Source organism: Pongo pygmaeus, chromosome 1 (assembly GCF_028885625.2).
Source record: "Pongo pygmaeus isolate AG05252 chromosome 1, NHGRI_mPonPyg2-v2.0_pri, whole genome shotgun sequence".
In the NCBI taxonomy this organism is placed as follows: Eukaryota; Metazoa; Chordata; class Mammalia; order Primates; family Hominidae; genus Pongo; species Pongo pygmaeus.
Window position 1 is genome coordinate 96543830 of NC_072373.2, and position 14661 is coordinate 96558490.

Sequence of the window (14661 nt, forward strand, 5' to 3'; positions counted from 1 at the left end):
TTTGGGAGGCCGAGGTGGGTGGATCACGAGGTCAGGAGATAGAGAGCATCCTGGCTAACATGGTGAAACCCTGTCTCTACTAAAAATACAAAAAATTAGCCGGGCATGGTGGCGGGCGCCTGTAGTCCCAGCTACTCGGGAGGCTGAGGCAGGAGAATGGCGTGAACCCGAGAGGTGGAGCTTGCAGTGAGCCGAGATCGGGCCTCTGCACTCCAGCCTGGGCAACAGAGCAAGACTCCATCTCAAAAAAAAAAAAAAGAGAAAACCTTGACTCCCTTTTTCTGGTTTTTCCTCCTGATTGATAAGAACCTCACACTGACCAGGAATTTTAAAAGTCTAGAAATGTATCAGATTTCCACCTGTGATTATTGGCCTTTTCCACAGTCTTATTTTCTCTTCCTTCTCCCAGACTCCAGTTGTACAGAATGCAGCATCTATTGTTCAGCCATCTCCTGCCCATGTGGGACAGCAGGGCCTATCTAAGCTTCCCTCCCGGCCTGGGGCCCAAGGGGTTGAACCTCAAAATTTGAGAACATTACAGGTATGTGACCCATAGTGGCATCTTAGTGTTGGAGGGCCCTGTCTAATCCTGTCTCTGTTTTTGGGCTTTTGTGAAGATTATAGAAGAACCTGGCCATGATAGAGGTGTTATTACTACTGATTGTTCTGTTGGTCCATTATGGCTTGATTTCGTCTTCAGTAGAAGGATGAGTAACTTTCATCTTTCCGCTGTAGTTTTTCTTGTCTAGAGAATGCTTCCAGCTTCTCTAGAGAAGGGGTAGATAGTTTTCTGTCTAACCCTATAGGATTAGATAGTTTATATCAAAAAAAGCCAAGGACTTCCCAGCCACTAATCAGGGTTTACAATGATGGTAGATTTATCCCGTACACCATTAAATGAAATTACCAAGTCTGGCTGTGTTCCTATGTGTTTCTACTTAGCTATGTATTATAGACAGTGTTTTCCCTTTTGCATTTTGTGCTGTATTATACACAGCGTACAACCTGTGATTAGTTATTTTCCTCTTCTTCCCCTCCAGGGTCACAGTGTCATCCGTTCAGCTACCAATACCACCCTTCCACACATGTTGATGTCTCAACGTGTTATTGCACCAAACCCAGCCCAGTTACAGGGTCAGCGGGGCCCGCCTAAGCCTGGCCTTGTACGCACTACAACACCCAACATGAATCCCGCCATCAATTACCAACCGGTAAGAGAGAGCTGAGCCCTAATGTGGAAACAGAGAAATCCCTTTATTTGCTTTGCTTGTCGAAAGGGCCATAGGTTTTAAGTTTTTATACATAAATAAACTCTAGGACAAAAATGGTTATTTTGGTAGGGATTTAATTGAGAGCAGTCCCAAAAGTAGAAGCTTTGAGGAATTATATTAAAATAGTAGTGGAGGAGAGAGGTTATACAGCAGAGCAGCAGTAAGCTAAAAATCTGCCTAGAAGAGAGTAATCTAGGGAATAAGAAGCACAAGGATATGTGACAGAAAGCAAAATCTTTATTTCTCTCTCTTTTTTGTTTTTTGTTTGTTTGTTTGTTTGTTTTGAGATGGAGTCTCACTCTGTTGCCCAGGCTAGAGTGCAATGGCATGATCTTGGCTCACTGCAACCTCTGCCTCCTGGGTTCAAGGAATTTCCAGCTAATTTTTTGTATTTTTTGTAGAGACGAGGTTTCACCATGTTGGCCAGGCTGGTCTCAAACTCCTGACCTCAAGTGATCTGCCTGCCTTGGCCTCCCAAAGTGCTGAGATTACAGGCGTGAGCCACCACGCCTGGCCTTTATTTCTCTCTTAGCAATTTTAGTTTATGGTCATCATCATTCTCCTTTCCTATGTGTCAGAGTTCTTTTTCAATAAATAAATTGACCACCTCCTATTTTTGGAGACGCTAAGTAGTCCAAACCAGGATCAGACAGTGTCCTCTGCCAAGAACGTAAGAATTGGTCCTTTCTCCTACATACCATGATTGACCCCATTCTCAATCTATTTCAGCAGTCAAGTTCTTCTGTTCCATGTCAGCGTACAACATCCTCTGCCATCTATATGAACCTTGCTTCTCATATCCAGCCAGGGACGGTGAACAGAGTGTCCTCGCCACTTCCTAGCCCCAGCGCCATGACTGATGCTGCCAACTCACAGGCTGCAGCCAAATTGGCTCTTCGCAAACAGCTGGAAAAGACACTCCTGGAGATCCCACCCCCTAAACCTCCTGCTCCCTTACTTCACTTCTTGCCTAGTGCAGCCAATAGCGAGTTCATCTACATGGTAGGCTTGGAAGAAGTCGTACAGAGTGTCATTGACAGCCAAGGTAAGGCTATTTCTTCTAATCAATCTATTTAAGCAAGTGGTTGCCAAGCCTGATTGACATAGGCAGAGTATCAGAGGGTACTGTACAATATTAAATAACTTCTCCTTCCTGTTACCAAACCACCTCCCTCCCTTCTTTACAGCTATTTGGGAGCAACATGTTAGAAGCGGAGAGACAGAGAGAGAGAGAGAGAGTGTGTGTGTGTGTGTGTGTGTGTGTGTGGTGTGTGTGTGTGTTGTGTATGTGTGTGTTTTTTGTTTGAGATGCAGTCTTGCTCTGTGTGTGTGTGTGTGTGTGTGTGGTGTGTGTGTGTGTTGTGTATGTGTGTGTTTTTTGTTTGAGATGCAGTCTTGCTCTGTGTGTGTGTGTGTGTGGTGTGTGTGTGTGTTGTGTGTGTGTGTGTGTGTTTTTTGTTTGAGATGCAGTCTTGCTCTGTTGCCCAGGCTGGAGTGCAGTGGCACAATCTCAGCTCACTGCAACCTCTGCCTCCTGAGTTCAAGCAATTCTCCTGCCTCAGCCTCCCACGTAGCTGGGACTACAGGCACGTGCCACCACACCCAGTTAATTTTTGTATTTTTAGTAGAGACGGGGTTTCATCATGTTGGCCAGGCTGGTCTCGAACTCCTGACATCAGGTGATCTGCCCACCTCGGCTTCCTAAAGTGTTAGGATTACAGGCATGAGCCACTGCACCCGGTCAGCTGGCCGGGGCCGGCCTGCCTATCTATCTATTTATCTATCTTTCAGCTTGTTTTTTTTTTCCCTTCGGCAGGTCAGCTATCATTGAGCTTGATATTTTTATTTGTATTTTATCTATCTTGTATGTTTTTTGTAGGACAGTAACTTCTCACTTAACATCATCAATAGTTTCTTAGAAACTGTGACTTAAAGTGAAACAACTGTGGTGAAGGGGGTCCTCAAATAACATCATTTTATTATAACATTGGTAAGAAAAAAAGATTGTTTTTGTTGTATGTTGTTTCACTTAAATCATAGTCTCTGAGAACCTGTCAACAACATTGAGGACTGACTATATTTTGTTTAGTTCTTTTAAATGGTGGCTAGCATGATGCTTGCATAATTTGATAAATAGAACTTCTTTCTCTTTTTTTCTTTTTTTTTTTTGTTTGTTTTTTTGTTTTTTTGAGACAGGGTCTGACCCTGTCATCCAGGCTTGAGTGCAGTGGTGTGATCTCAGCTCTCTGCAGCCTTGACGTCCCAGGCTCAAGCCATCCTCCCATTTCAGCCTCCTGAGTAACTGGGACCACTGGTATGCACCACCATGCCAGTTTTTTTCTTTGTTGGTTTTTTTTTTTTTTTTTTTTTGAGACAGAGTCTTACTCTGTCACCCAGGTTGGAGTGCAGTGGCATGATCTTAGCTGACTCACTACCTCTGCCTCTCGGTTTCAGGCAATTCTTTTTTTTTTTTTTTTTTTTTTTGAGATGTAATCTTGCTCTGTTGCCCAGGCTAGAGAGTGCAATGGCATGATCTCAGCTCACTGCAACCTCCACCTCCTGGGTTCAAGAGATATTCCTGCCTCAGCCTCCCGAGTAGCTGGGATTACAGGTGCCTGCCACCACGCCTGGCTAATTTTTGTGTTTTTAGTAGAGACGGGGTTTCACAGTGTTGGTCAGGCTGGTCTCGAACTCCTGACCTCAGGTGATCCACCTGCCTCGGCTTCCCAAAGTGCTGTGGTTACAGGCATGAGCCACTGTGCCTGGCCCAAGCAATTCTTTTGCCTCAGCTTCCAAAGTAGCTGGAATTACAGATGTGTGCCATCACACCTAGCTAATTTTTTCTGTTTTTAGTAGAGATAGGGTTTTGCTGTGTGGGCGAGGCTGGTCTCAAACTCCTGGCCTCAAGTGATCTGCCTGCCTCAGCCTCCCAAAGTGTTGGGATTACAGGTGTGAGCCACCATGCCTGGCTTGGAACTTCTATTTTTAATGTCAGTGTTTTTGCAACATTGTACTGAATTACTGTATTTAGTCTTCTGTGAATGCTTACAGTTGAGAAACTAAACACACTTACATAGATAACTAAGAAAGACCATATAAAAAGCTGTAAAGCAATACTAAACCATACTATAGAGTATTAACATACAGTCTAGACTAACTGAAGTTATTAAACTTGAATTTCTAAACACGTAGACTTCTGGGAAAGCCTGTCAGTAAAGGAAAGTGCCCAGAGGAATCAGTATTAGCTATAAATAGATCACAAAGTGAATAATTCAGACACTGATAACTATTTAAAACTGTAAATGTATATGAGGGATAAGTACAGTCTTTGGTAAGGAGATATTAAGAAGCAAAAGTATTGGTTGAGTTAGAGTCCTTTGACTTTGAATTGACACAGTATTTTCTTCTCAGTGTGATACAGCAGAAAATCAGGAAACATCCCAGCTTTATCAGTTAGAAGCTACCTTTGTTGTTGTTGTTGTTGTTTGAGACTGAGTCTTGTTCTGTTGCCCAGGCTGGAGTGCACTGGTGCAGTTTCGGCTCACTGCAACCTCTACCTCCCAGGTTCAAGAGATTCTCCTGCCTCAGCCTCCTGAGTAGCTGGGATTACAGGCGCGTGCCACCACGCCCGCCTAATTTTTTTGTATTTTTTAGTAGAGACGGGTTTTCATCATGTTGGTCAGGCTGGTCTTGAACTCCTGACCTCGTTAGCCGTCCACCTCAGCCTCTCAAAGTGCTGAGATTATAGGGGTGAGCCACCGCACCCAGCCAGAAGCTACATTTCTTCGACTTCTTTCCTCATTTGTAAATGAGGATGGTACTGTCTGAATTCCCTAAAGTGATACTGTTATAATAAGATGAAATAAAAGTATTTTGTAAATTATAGAATATCCTTTTTGTAAAGTCTCTTTCTTTAATTCAACAGAATAAACTCCTGGAAAAGATCTATTTGATTAAGAGAAACAGAGGAGATAGGAAATGTAAAGCCACTGACTATTTTTGTTGGTATCTAGGCAAAAGCTGTGCCTCACTTCTGCGGGTTGAACCCTTTGTATGTGCCCAGTGCCGCACAGATTTCACCCCTCATTGGAAGCAAGAAAAGAATGGTAAGATTTTATGTGAGCAGTGTATGACCTCCAACCAGAAGAAGGCTCTAAAAGCTGAACACACCAACCGGCTGAAAAATGCATTTGTGAAAGCCCTACAGCAGGAACAGGTAAGAATTCTGACTGCTACTGGCCATCTGTCCCAGTTTGTTTTTTCCAAAGGGTCGTGCCTTCTAGTTTGCAGGAGTGGTTCATGTGATCCCTACAGGTCCAGAGGTTCCCTTTTTGTCTCCTTATCATTCTGTCCTATTTCCATTTGAGCAAGTATTCTGATTAAGAACATGGTAAAATATAATGGCTGAGGTTAACAGAAAGGGACAGAAAGCTTGGGACTCTTGGCTTTTCCATAGCACTCTATTCTCATCTTCATTTTCTCCTAAAATGAATAATAGATTTTGGTGGGAGGAATTTATATTTGTGCTATAAATCTCTTTGAAACAGTTACTTGCAGTGCGTGTTTGACAAGAAATGACAAAGGAAAGAGTAAATTATGAAGTAGCCCAGTGAAGAGTAGTGGTTCTAGAGTATGCGAACATTTCATGTAGCAGTTATAGTATGAGAATATCTTAGAGAGGGAAAAATGTATTGGGGAACTCAGATCCTTTTCTTCCTATTTTCCACTCCACCCATCAGACTCCCTTGTTTGAGTAGCATCATGGACTTTTTGGAAGATCGGGTAGGCAGGAGTCAAAAATAAAACCCCATTTATGCTCTAGGACTGGTAGTAAAAAATAAATAAATAAAAATTTTTAAAAAGAGAAAAGAAAAAGTGATAAAATAAAACCCCAGTAATTCATCAGCCTTAATTTTATCAGTTGGTTCATCACCTCCAGCCAACTTCTTAGAGCCAGCTTTCCTGGAGAAAGACAGGAGGATCCCTTGATCAATGAAGCAAGTTAGCTGCTTATACCCAGAAATCTCAGTGTACCACCCCCACCAAACTCTTTTGCCTTTTCCATATTCCACCAACTAGCCAACAACATTAGAGATAAGAACACCTCTAGGTTTTCTGGTTAGGAAATTGGGTGGGCCAGGTGCAGTGATTCATGCCTATAATTCCAGCACTTTGGGGAGGCTAAGGTGAGAGGATTGCTTGAGCCCAGGAGTGCAAGACCAGCCTGGGCAACAAAGTCAGATTGTGTCTCTGTTTAAAAAAAAAAAAAAAAAAAAAAAAAAAAAGGAAATTGGGTGCTGTCCTGCTCAACCACCTGATCTGATGACTCCCAACAGGAAATTGAACAGCGATTACAGCAGCAGGCAGCCCTCTCCCCGACTACGGCTCCAGCTGTGTCCAGTGTCAGTAAACAAGAGACCATCATGAGACATCATACGCTTCGGCAGGTAAGGAACTTTTTGCCTGATCCTGATTCCTTTAGAAGATTTATCAGCCATTTATCACAATTTGTCCTTTCTATTGTGGGAAATCATAGTCTTCTTCTGTACTCCCTTATCTTTGCCCTCGCTTAACATTCTATCATAGCAAAGTTGTATCCACTGTCTCCTCATCATTACAGGCTCCACAGCCCCAGAGCAGCCTCCAGCGTGGCATACCCACATCTGCCCGCTCCATGCTTTCAAACTTTGCACAGGCACCCCAGTTGTCTGTGCCAGGTGGCCTCCTTGGTATGCCAGGTAAGAAGGATTAATCTGAAAATGTTTCTCATGGGTCAACTGTTAGTATACAGTTCTGTAGCAGCCTCTTTAGGGGAATTGTTCCTTCCTTTACTTTCTGTTCTTTCTTTAGGACATACACCCTCACTCTTCTGTTATTCAGCAAATGTTTGCTAAATTCATATTAAGTGCCACCCACAGTGCACTAGGGTTTTGGTGGTGAAAATGACCCAGATCCTACCATTATAAATTCAACTTTTAATATCCCTTCAGTAGACATGTGGTTATTTATCTCTTTTGGCCGGGACAGCAGGGTTAACTGTTCTGTTTGAATGATCCAGGGATGCTTCTCCACATCTGCAGCCTCAAAATCAAAGCTGATTTAATGATTCTATCTCTCTGTCTTATTCGTCTTCGTCTCACCACTGTTTCACTTGTCTCTCCTATACCATCAGAAGCATGTTCATTATTCTTGGTGGGACCGAAATTTCAGGAAGTCCCCTTTTTCTAAAGCTTAGGAATATGAGTGGGGATTGAAATAAAGTTGCTGTGCAGGGCACGGTGGCTCACACCTGTGATCCCAGCACTTTGACAGGCCGAGGCAGGCGGATCACTTGAGATCAGGAGTTCAAGACCAGACTGGCCAACATGGTGAAACCCTGTCTCTACTAAAAATACAAAAAATTGGCTGGGCGTGGTGGCTCATGCCTATAATCCCAGCACTTTGGGAGGCCAAAGTGAGTGGATCACCTGAGGTCAGGAGTTCGAGACCACCCTGGCCAACATGATGAAACCCCATCTCTACTGAAAATACAAAAAATTAGCCCGCTGTGGTGGCGGGTGCCTGTAATCCCAGCTACTCAGGAGGCTGAGGCAGGAGAATCGCTTGAACTGGGGAGGTGGGGGTTGCAGTGAGCTGAGATTGCGCCACTGCACTCCAGCCTGGGCAACAAGAGCGAAATTCTGTCTCAAATAAATAAAAAACCAAACAAAATTAATTGGCTGGGTGCAGTGGGTCATGCCTGTAATCCCAGCACTTTGGGAGGCTGAGGCCGTTGGATCATTTGAGGTCAGGAGTTCAAGACTAGCCTGGCCAACATGGTGAAACCCCATCTCTACTAAAAATACAAAAAATAGCCAGGCAGTAGTGGCACACGCCTATAATTCCAGCTACTCTGGAGGCTGAGGCAGGAGAATTGCTTGAGTCTGGGAGGCAGAGGTGAGCCAAGATCACACCACTGCACTCCAGCCTGGGTGACAGAACGAGACTGCATCTCAAAAAAGAAAAAGTTGCTGTTGAAATAAAGCTAACCAAGTGTGGCCAGATACTGGTAAATTCTGCTTCCTTTCCATCTTCAACTCTGCAGCGCGAGGGTAGAGTGGAAGGGAATGTTATTTCCTCTTTTAATACCTGCCCTCCACTTTTGTCTCCTGGGTCCAGGTGTCAACATTGCATACTTGAATACTGGCATCGGAGGACACAAAGGCCCCAGTTTGGCAGACCGACAGCGTGAATACCTTTTAGACATGATCCCTCCCCGGTCTATATCGCAGTCCATCAGTGGACAGAAATAACGCCTGTTCCACTTGTACTGCCCCATCCTTGAATTCTTTATCCCTTTCCTCTTTCATTCCCCCAACTTCTGTCGCATGCAGTGCCTGTACTGGTGCCTACCATACACGGAAAGCAAAACAGAAAAACAGAAGACAAAAAATAGAAATCAGCAAGAAAACACACGCCCTGCCCTGCCACCTCCCCTTTAGTTCACACTGCTGCGATCTGTTCTTCTGCCGCTCTGTCTTCTCTCTCCAATTTTCTTTAACAGTGAGGTGGATCTTTACCTCTGATAGAGGTCAGAATGAGGTCCTGGGGAGAATCTAAGCCCTCCGAAGTGTGTTTCTAAAGTTGTTTTATGCTATAATTATTACCATTTTTAATGATGTTGTGTGTCCTCCCTTTGTTCATTGGACGGTTAAACCTTCCCCCACTCAACCAATCTTTTTCTTTTTCCTTTTCTTCCCTTTTTTTTTTTTTTTTTTTGTAAACACAAATGACATTCAGTTCAATGATACGAGCATTGCAGATTGCAGTAGGGGTTCCAGCTGCCAAGTAGGACATGACTAGGAGTGTTAGGGGCAGAAGTTTTGAATGCACTTAACCAGAGGAGGGCGCGGGATGGGGGGTATCAAAGAAGGATGAATAGCACCCCACCTGTGGGTGTTTGGGGGCTGGACAATTTGGGTGGCAGTGTTTAGTACTAAAGTTGGGCTCTAAGAATGAGGGGAAAGAGCCTGGAGGGAGGAGCTTTAAAACTCAGCCACTCTGGAATTTACCCATAGAAGACGGGGAGAAAGAGGTATGAAGATGGGCTCAATTATGAGCCAGGGAGGATTGAAACTAGGTCCTGCCTTTTTGTATCTTGGGGAAATAAGACCGATCTCCTGACCTCAGTGGGAACATGGAAGTCTATTCCAGGCCAACCAGCCCAAAATTATTTCATCTTGTATTCTTTGTAAAATTCTCCCTCACCCCACCCTGCTTTTAAAAATTCTAATCTATCCCCTCTAACCATAACCCCATCTATAATACAGAGGAACGGCTGTTCCAAGGCTGTTTGCTGGGTGTCCCACAAGTTGGATGGACATAAATGAGTCAACTGACAACAGGAGGAAATAGACTTAGAGGAAAGAAAGGATTTCTCTTCCAACAGTTGAGATTCTCATATTTGCCTATTCTTTCACCCTCTGAGTGCCAGGAGATGAGAGGCTGGGGGTACACAATCAGGCTGGAGTCCTGTCCTTAACTCTGCTGCACCAGCTGCAGAACCAACTGCTCAAAGCCAAACAGCTCATGGCAAAACCAGCTTAGGACCTCTGCTGTACAAATAGTTGTTTCCCCCCTCCCCCCGCCCCCAGAATGATATTAATTTTGCCTTATTTTATTTTATTTTTTTTTAAGCGCTACTAATGTAGAGAATGAATTGAATTGTGCAATGTTGCTGTTCTGGGGACTGGGGAGATTAGCATCCCATTTGCCCACACTGTGGGAAGATGGAGTGGACCAGGCTGTTTTTTGAAGTAAGGGAAGCCCCTTAAAGGTACGGGTTTCTGCTCTTCCTATAGTGTACACCCACCTGCCTCTCTGGCTCCAGAAGCTGCCAGAGTGCACTGGGGGGAATGTTCTCAGCAGAGGAGAATGAGGAGAAGTTTAATATTTTGCCCTTGAAAGTCACCTGAGGAAGTTTCCCCACTTTTATTTTTTAAAATTAAGTAATTTTTTTAAAGAAGGCACTTTTAAAATTAACACACACATGAACTGCACATCTTCCCCATAAGATTTGGAGGTGGGGTGGGAGAAAGAGCTAAAATCAGGCTCAGTTCCCCTACTCTGGCCTCTACTCCCCACACCCCAGTGCCACTGTGGGTGACTATACTGGCCCTACGGGCCTTCTTGGCTTTTTTCTTTCCTCCCTTCCCCCAAATTCATTGAGCACTTAAAGGAGCAGAGATGCAGCCAGTGTCTGGGCTCCCCCAGTGGTGAAATGATCTGGAAGCTAGATGCTAGTAACAGGTAGTGATTGGGTCTTTTTGAGTATTTTTCTGGGGAATGTGGTACCCCTGACTGTAAGTGGTGGGAGAGGGAGGGGGGTTAATGGAACTGGGTCTGGGATTATTTTAAAATTATATATATATATATAAAGATATATTCTTACATCTTTTCTTTGCCCTCTGTGCTTTGAAAGCACTGGATAAATTGTTTGATTTTGCTTTTCTCTCTTCCACAAAATTGGAAGCTTTTTTAAAAAATATTTTCCCCACAAGTCATCTTGCCTTGTGGCATGTCTGTCTAGCCTCTTCCTCCCTCCCTCATGATAAAGTGCCATTTCTGTTACGTCTCCCTCTCCCCAAGCTCAGAGGTGCTCAGAGGTACGAGATGCCCAAGTTTGTCAGTTGAGATTAAAAGTAAGGAACAGAGAATGTGCAATACCGTCTGGCTGGGGGCCATCCCTGCCCTGCCCTGAGCTGAGTCCTTTCCCTGGGAGCCAGGCCACCTTAGAATGGGGTTTGGAAGTAAGATGTGTAGAGTTGGGGAATCATGGAGAAGGAAAGCCTATAGTCGAGTGCCTGCTTAGGTGCTGAGGCCATAGGGGAGATGGTGGAATCTTCCCTGTTTTTATCCCCTCAGGGTCAGTTACATAGAAGCTGCTTCTTGACTAGTATAGCTCGGTGACCCTTTGTTCAACCGCTGAGGTTTGATTTCTTACCCTTTCTTCTCCCCATTTTCATACTCTTCCCAGGGATTAGTGATGGAGGTGAGGTCTCCCTAATCATGGTAAAGTATTAACCTTCCACCTCCTCCCTTCCCTCCTCCTTCCTCATCCTTCTGTCTTCCTCAATTCTTTCTCTTTTTCGTCACTGATTGCCTTGTGTCCCTCCAAGTCTACTTGTTACTATCCATCTCCAGGCTCTGGGCCGTGTAGACACTAAACCTCATGCCCTAAGGACAGGAGGCAAGACCCTCTGTTTGGAGCATTATTAGTAGAGTGAGGATCCCACCAGTTCTGCCTGGCTTCCTCCATCCCCAGAGGCACTAAAAGCAGTATTTTAAGGTTGGTGTCTTACTCCCTAGAAGCCTGAAATGGGTGGAATAGCAGTAAGGCTTGGGTAAAACTGGGGGACAGAGGTTCTTATTTGTCGATTTTATTTTATAATTTGACCACAGCATCTGGACTCCCTCTATTCCTGGAATAAGTATTTTTCCCACATTTTTGGATATATGTATGGTAGACAATTTTTTTTTAAGACACAGAGATAAATGTTTTCCTGCTTTGGTTACCTTTCCTTTCCCCTTTAAAAGGAATTAGCTATAGAACTGCTTTGTAAAGATGCTTCTTGATATTTTACTTTTGTTCCTTTTCCCTAATCATTCCCTTTTCTCCCCACTCCTCCAGAAGGCATAACCCTTCTCTCCACACCCCCTACCCCCACCCCAGTCCTAGGCTCCCATCCTTTCCATCAAGACCTTCATTAGCTTACGATATTTGCTGCCGAGATGTTATAACAAGGACTCGTTCATGTATATAAGCTATTTCTTGATCCATTTAAAAGGAATTGTACATTGTGTAGAAAAAAAAAAAAAACCTGAAAAAGAGAAAAAAAAGCCCTAGCCATGGATATTGTGAAACTGTGTTATGTCATTTTGTAATGTGCCCGTTTGTGTATGATCCGTGCAAAAGGGTTTCTGGGGAAGGGGAGGGGGTAGGGAGGCAGGGCTGTGGAGGGTGGGTAGGGGAGTGGGCCGGGCCCAGCACACTGAGACTGGCAGCTGCTCCAACCCCATCCCTCCTTAGAGATGCCACCTCCCCCACCACCCACCCCTAATTTGTGCCTTGCCTCCCCACCCTGGAGTAGTCCCTCCGGGTCACCAGCACTGCCTTGGCAGAGCCCACTCCCTACCCTAACCTGCCCATCCTCCCTGTCCCCCAGCATCAGGTTGATACTGTGGGGAAGTGCTGGGGGTTGGGAGGTAGCCGAGGAATGGGGCAGTTCCCGGGGGCATCGAAACCAAGTATTATTATGAATTGTAATTGTATTTGCACTGTTTTTTTCCTCTGATTGCATCAGCATATATACAATATACCTATATAACAAAATTCAGTGTCAAGCTTTCTTATGCAAGGGATTTCCCCCAACCCACCTCCTCAAAAAAGAAAGAACCTAGTCTTATGGGCCTTTGAGGGTGGATTGTCAGGGGATGATAGAAAGGATTTTAATAAGTCATCCTGAGGAAATTTCACCTAGTGAGAGCCACATCCATCTGCACAGCCTTAGGCTGCGTGAGCCGAGGTGAGGCTGAGCTCCTGTGAAAGCCATGACCTCCTGGTCCAGGACTGTGTAGAGTAAAAAGAACCAACACAAAAGGGGTTGAGGGGGCTACAATCTGGAGACCTGGGGTCTCCTACTAACTTGCTATATGATCTTTGGTAGAGTTAATTTTCTGGGTCTCAATTTTCTTATCTGTGAAGTGAAGAGGGAGATCATCTGGCCACCAAGTTTAAAATTCTATACTTCTCACCTGCCAAAACCAAAACACAACTTGAGGTGAGGAAAGTGTTGGGCCCAGAAACCAGGGAGGAACTGAAAGTGACTCGTGTTGAAGTAGTTATGTGTATGACAATGCTCTTGGAGAACTGCCAGTCCTCTATGGTTACCCTTGATTTGGGAGAGGCAGCAGAGTCACGTCCAGGGCGTCAGACCAGTGACATCTTTGCCTTTATGCCTCTAGTCATCTGAGGGCAGGGACTAGGCCTCAAGCCCCATCTCACAGCCCACCACAGCACCCTTAAGGGTGGTTGACAATTGAATGCCCCAGGTTGGTGCTCTAGTTGTTCACTCCCTTTGTGAGCTACAGGATGTGTAACTTTTCCCCCATCTTGGTGATAAAATAGGAGAGCGCAGACACAGCCCACATTTTGTCTCCTTTCCTCAGATTTCATCTGAACCCCCCTAAAGGCAGCTGTTTCACAGTCTGTCTCCTTCAGGGGCCCAATTTCCCCACAGCCTGGGCTGAGTACGCCTACTCTCTTCTTTAGGTTCTGGGCTGATAAAGCCTGGAGAGGGTACAGGGTGATGGGTGAAGCCCTGGTGAAGGTGGAAGGATAGATTGGGGTTGGGGGGTGGGGAGCAGGGAGGTGGGATGGGGAATGGCCTTCCCTGAATAGGGTGGGTGGGAGGGGAACAAGACCCTTTTGCACAACTCTCTTTAAGTTTCCTTTATTTCTTTTTTAACTCATTCTGATTTTCTGCATTGTGTTTGGGAAATAAAATGAAAAAAACTAAGACCGATAGAAACTGGTTTTCAAAAAGGCAAATACACTCCCATCTGTTTCAGATGCTGCTGAGCATTTCAGCAGTGACAGATTCAAATAATAAGCTAATTTTTGGAGAAAGGATTAAAAGAAAAAAAAACTTTGTAATATTTATCACTTGCAAGCTATGTTTAATAAAGAAAGGAATGGTTTCTAAACTTTCCTGTGGCTTGTGCTTTAGTTATGGGGCTGGGGGTGGCAGTTTGGCAGGAGAATTTTCGGGGTAATTGGGAGATGAGCTATGGCTGTCTTCCCTAGTCAGTCCAGCCATGGACTGAGTACCTTTTGTTTGTATCCTTCTCTTTGATGGTGATGATTATTTAAAGCCCTGACCTACTTCTGTGTTCTTGTTCCCCTCCAACTCTAGCTGGAGCCAGTGTTCTGGAAGCCACCAACCCCACTTTAGTTATCTGATGACTTTAGGTCTAATGGTATCATGGGGAGGGGGCTGGGTCTCCATTCTCTCCTAGGGAAAGGTGTCCCCTAGCAGACCTTGGCCCTTCCCACCACACTGCTCTGGTCTCTAGTGACAGAATCCTTTAGCCAGGCACAGTGCTGCATGCCTATAGCTACTTAGGAGGCTAAGGCAGGAGGATCACTTGAGCCGGGAGATAAGCCTGGGCAATGTAGTGAGACCCCATCTCTATAAAAGAAAATAAATAATCTTTTGTAACGTGCTTGTTCCTCTAGACGGTTGCCTTATTTACCAGCAGGGGTTCACATTGCTCTTTTCTAGTAAACTATCGAATATAGTTCTTTAACAATCTGAATGCAGCATCCCCTGAAAGATCTGGAACTGCACTT

At 44.7% G+C, this 14661-nt stretch overlaps 1 protein-coding gene across 5 annotated transcripts in view; it reads left to right on the top strand.

The window, feature by feature from the left end:
• The window catches only part of GATAD2B (GATA zinc finger domain containing 2B), a 119246-nt gene extending 105231 nt beyond the window's left edge, over positions 1 to 14015 (top strand). For 4 of the 5 annotated variants that reach the window (XM_063662948.1, XM_054461525.2, XM_054461544.2 and 1 more), the window contains 7 exons: positions 410 to 541; positions 1041 to 1211; positions 2001 to 2316; positions 5285 to 5487; positions 6608 to 6718; positions 6892 to 7009; positions 8430 to 14015. In XM_063662948.1, the coding sequence (XP_063519018.1) occupies positions 410 to 541; positions 1041 to 1211; positions 2001 to 2316; positions 5285 to 5487; positions 6608 to 6718; positions 6892 to 7009; positions 8430 to 8563 (1185 nt within the window). In that variant the 3' untranslated portion in view covers positions 8564 to 14015. The remainder of the gene's footprint in view (positions 1 to 409; positions 542 to 1040; positions 1212 to 2000; positions 2317 to 5284; positions 5488 to 6607; positions 6719 to 6891; positions 7010 to 8429) is intronic. The other variant, XM_063662966.1, reaches the window with a different exon arrangement.
• The last annotated feature ends 646 nt before the right edge of the window (positions 14016 to 14661 follow it).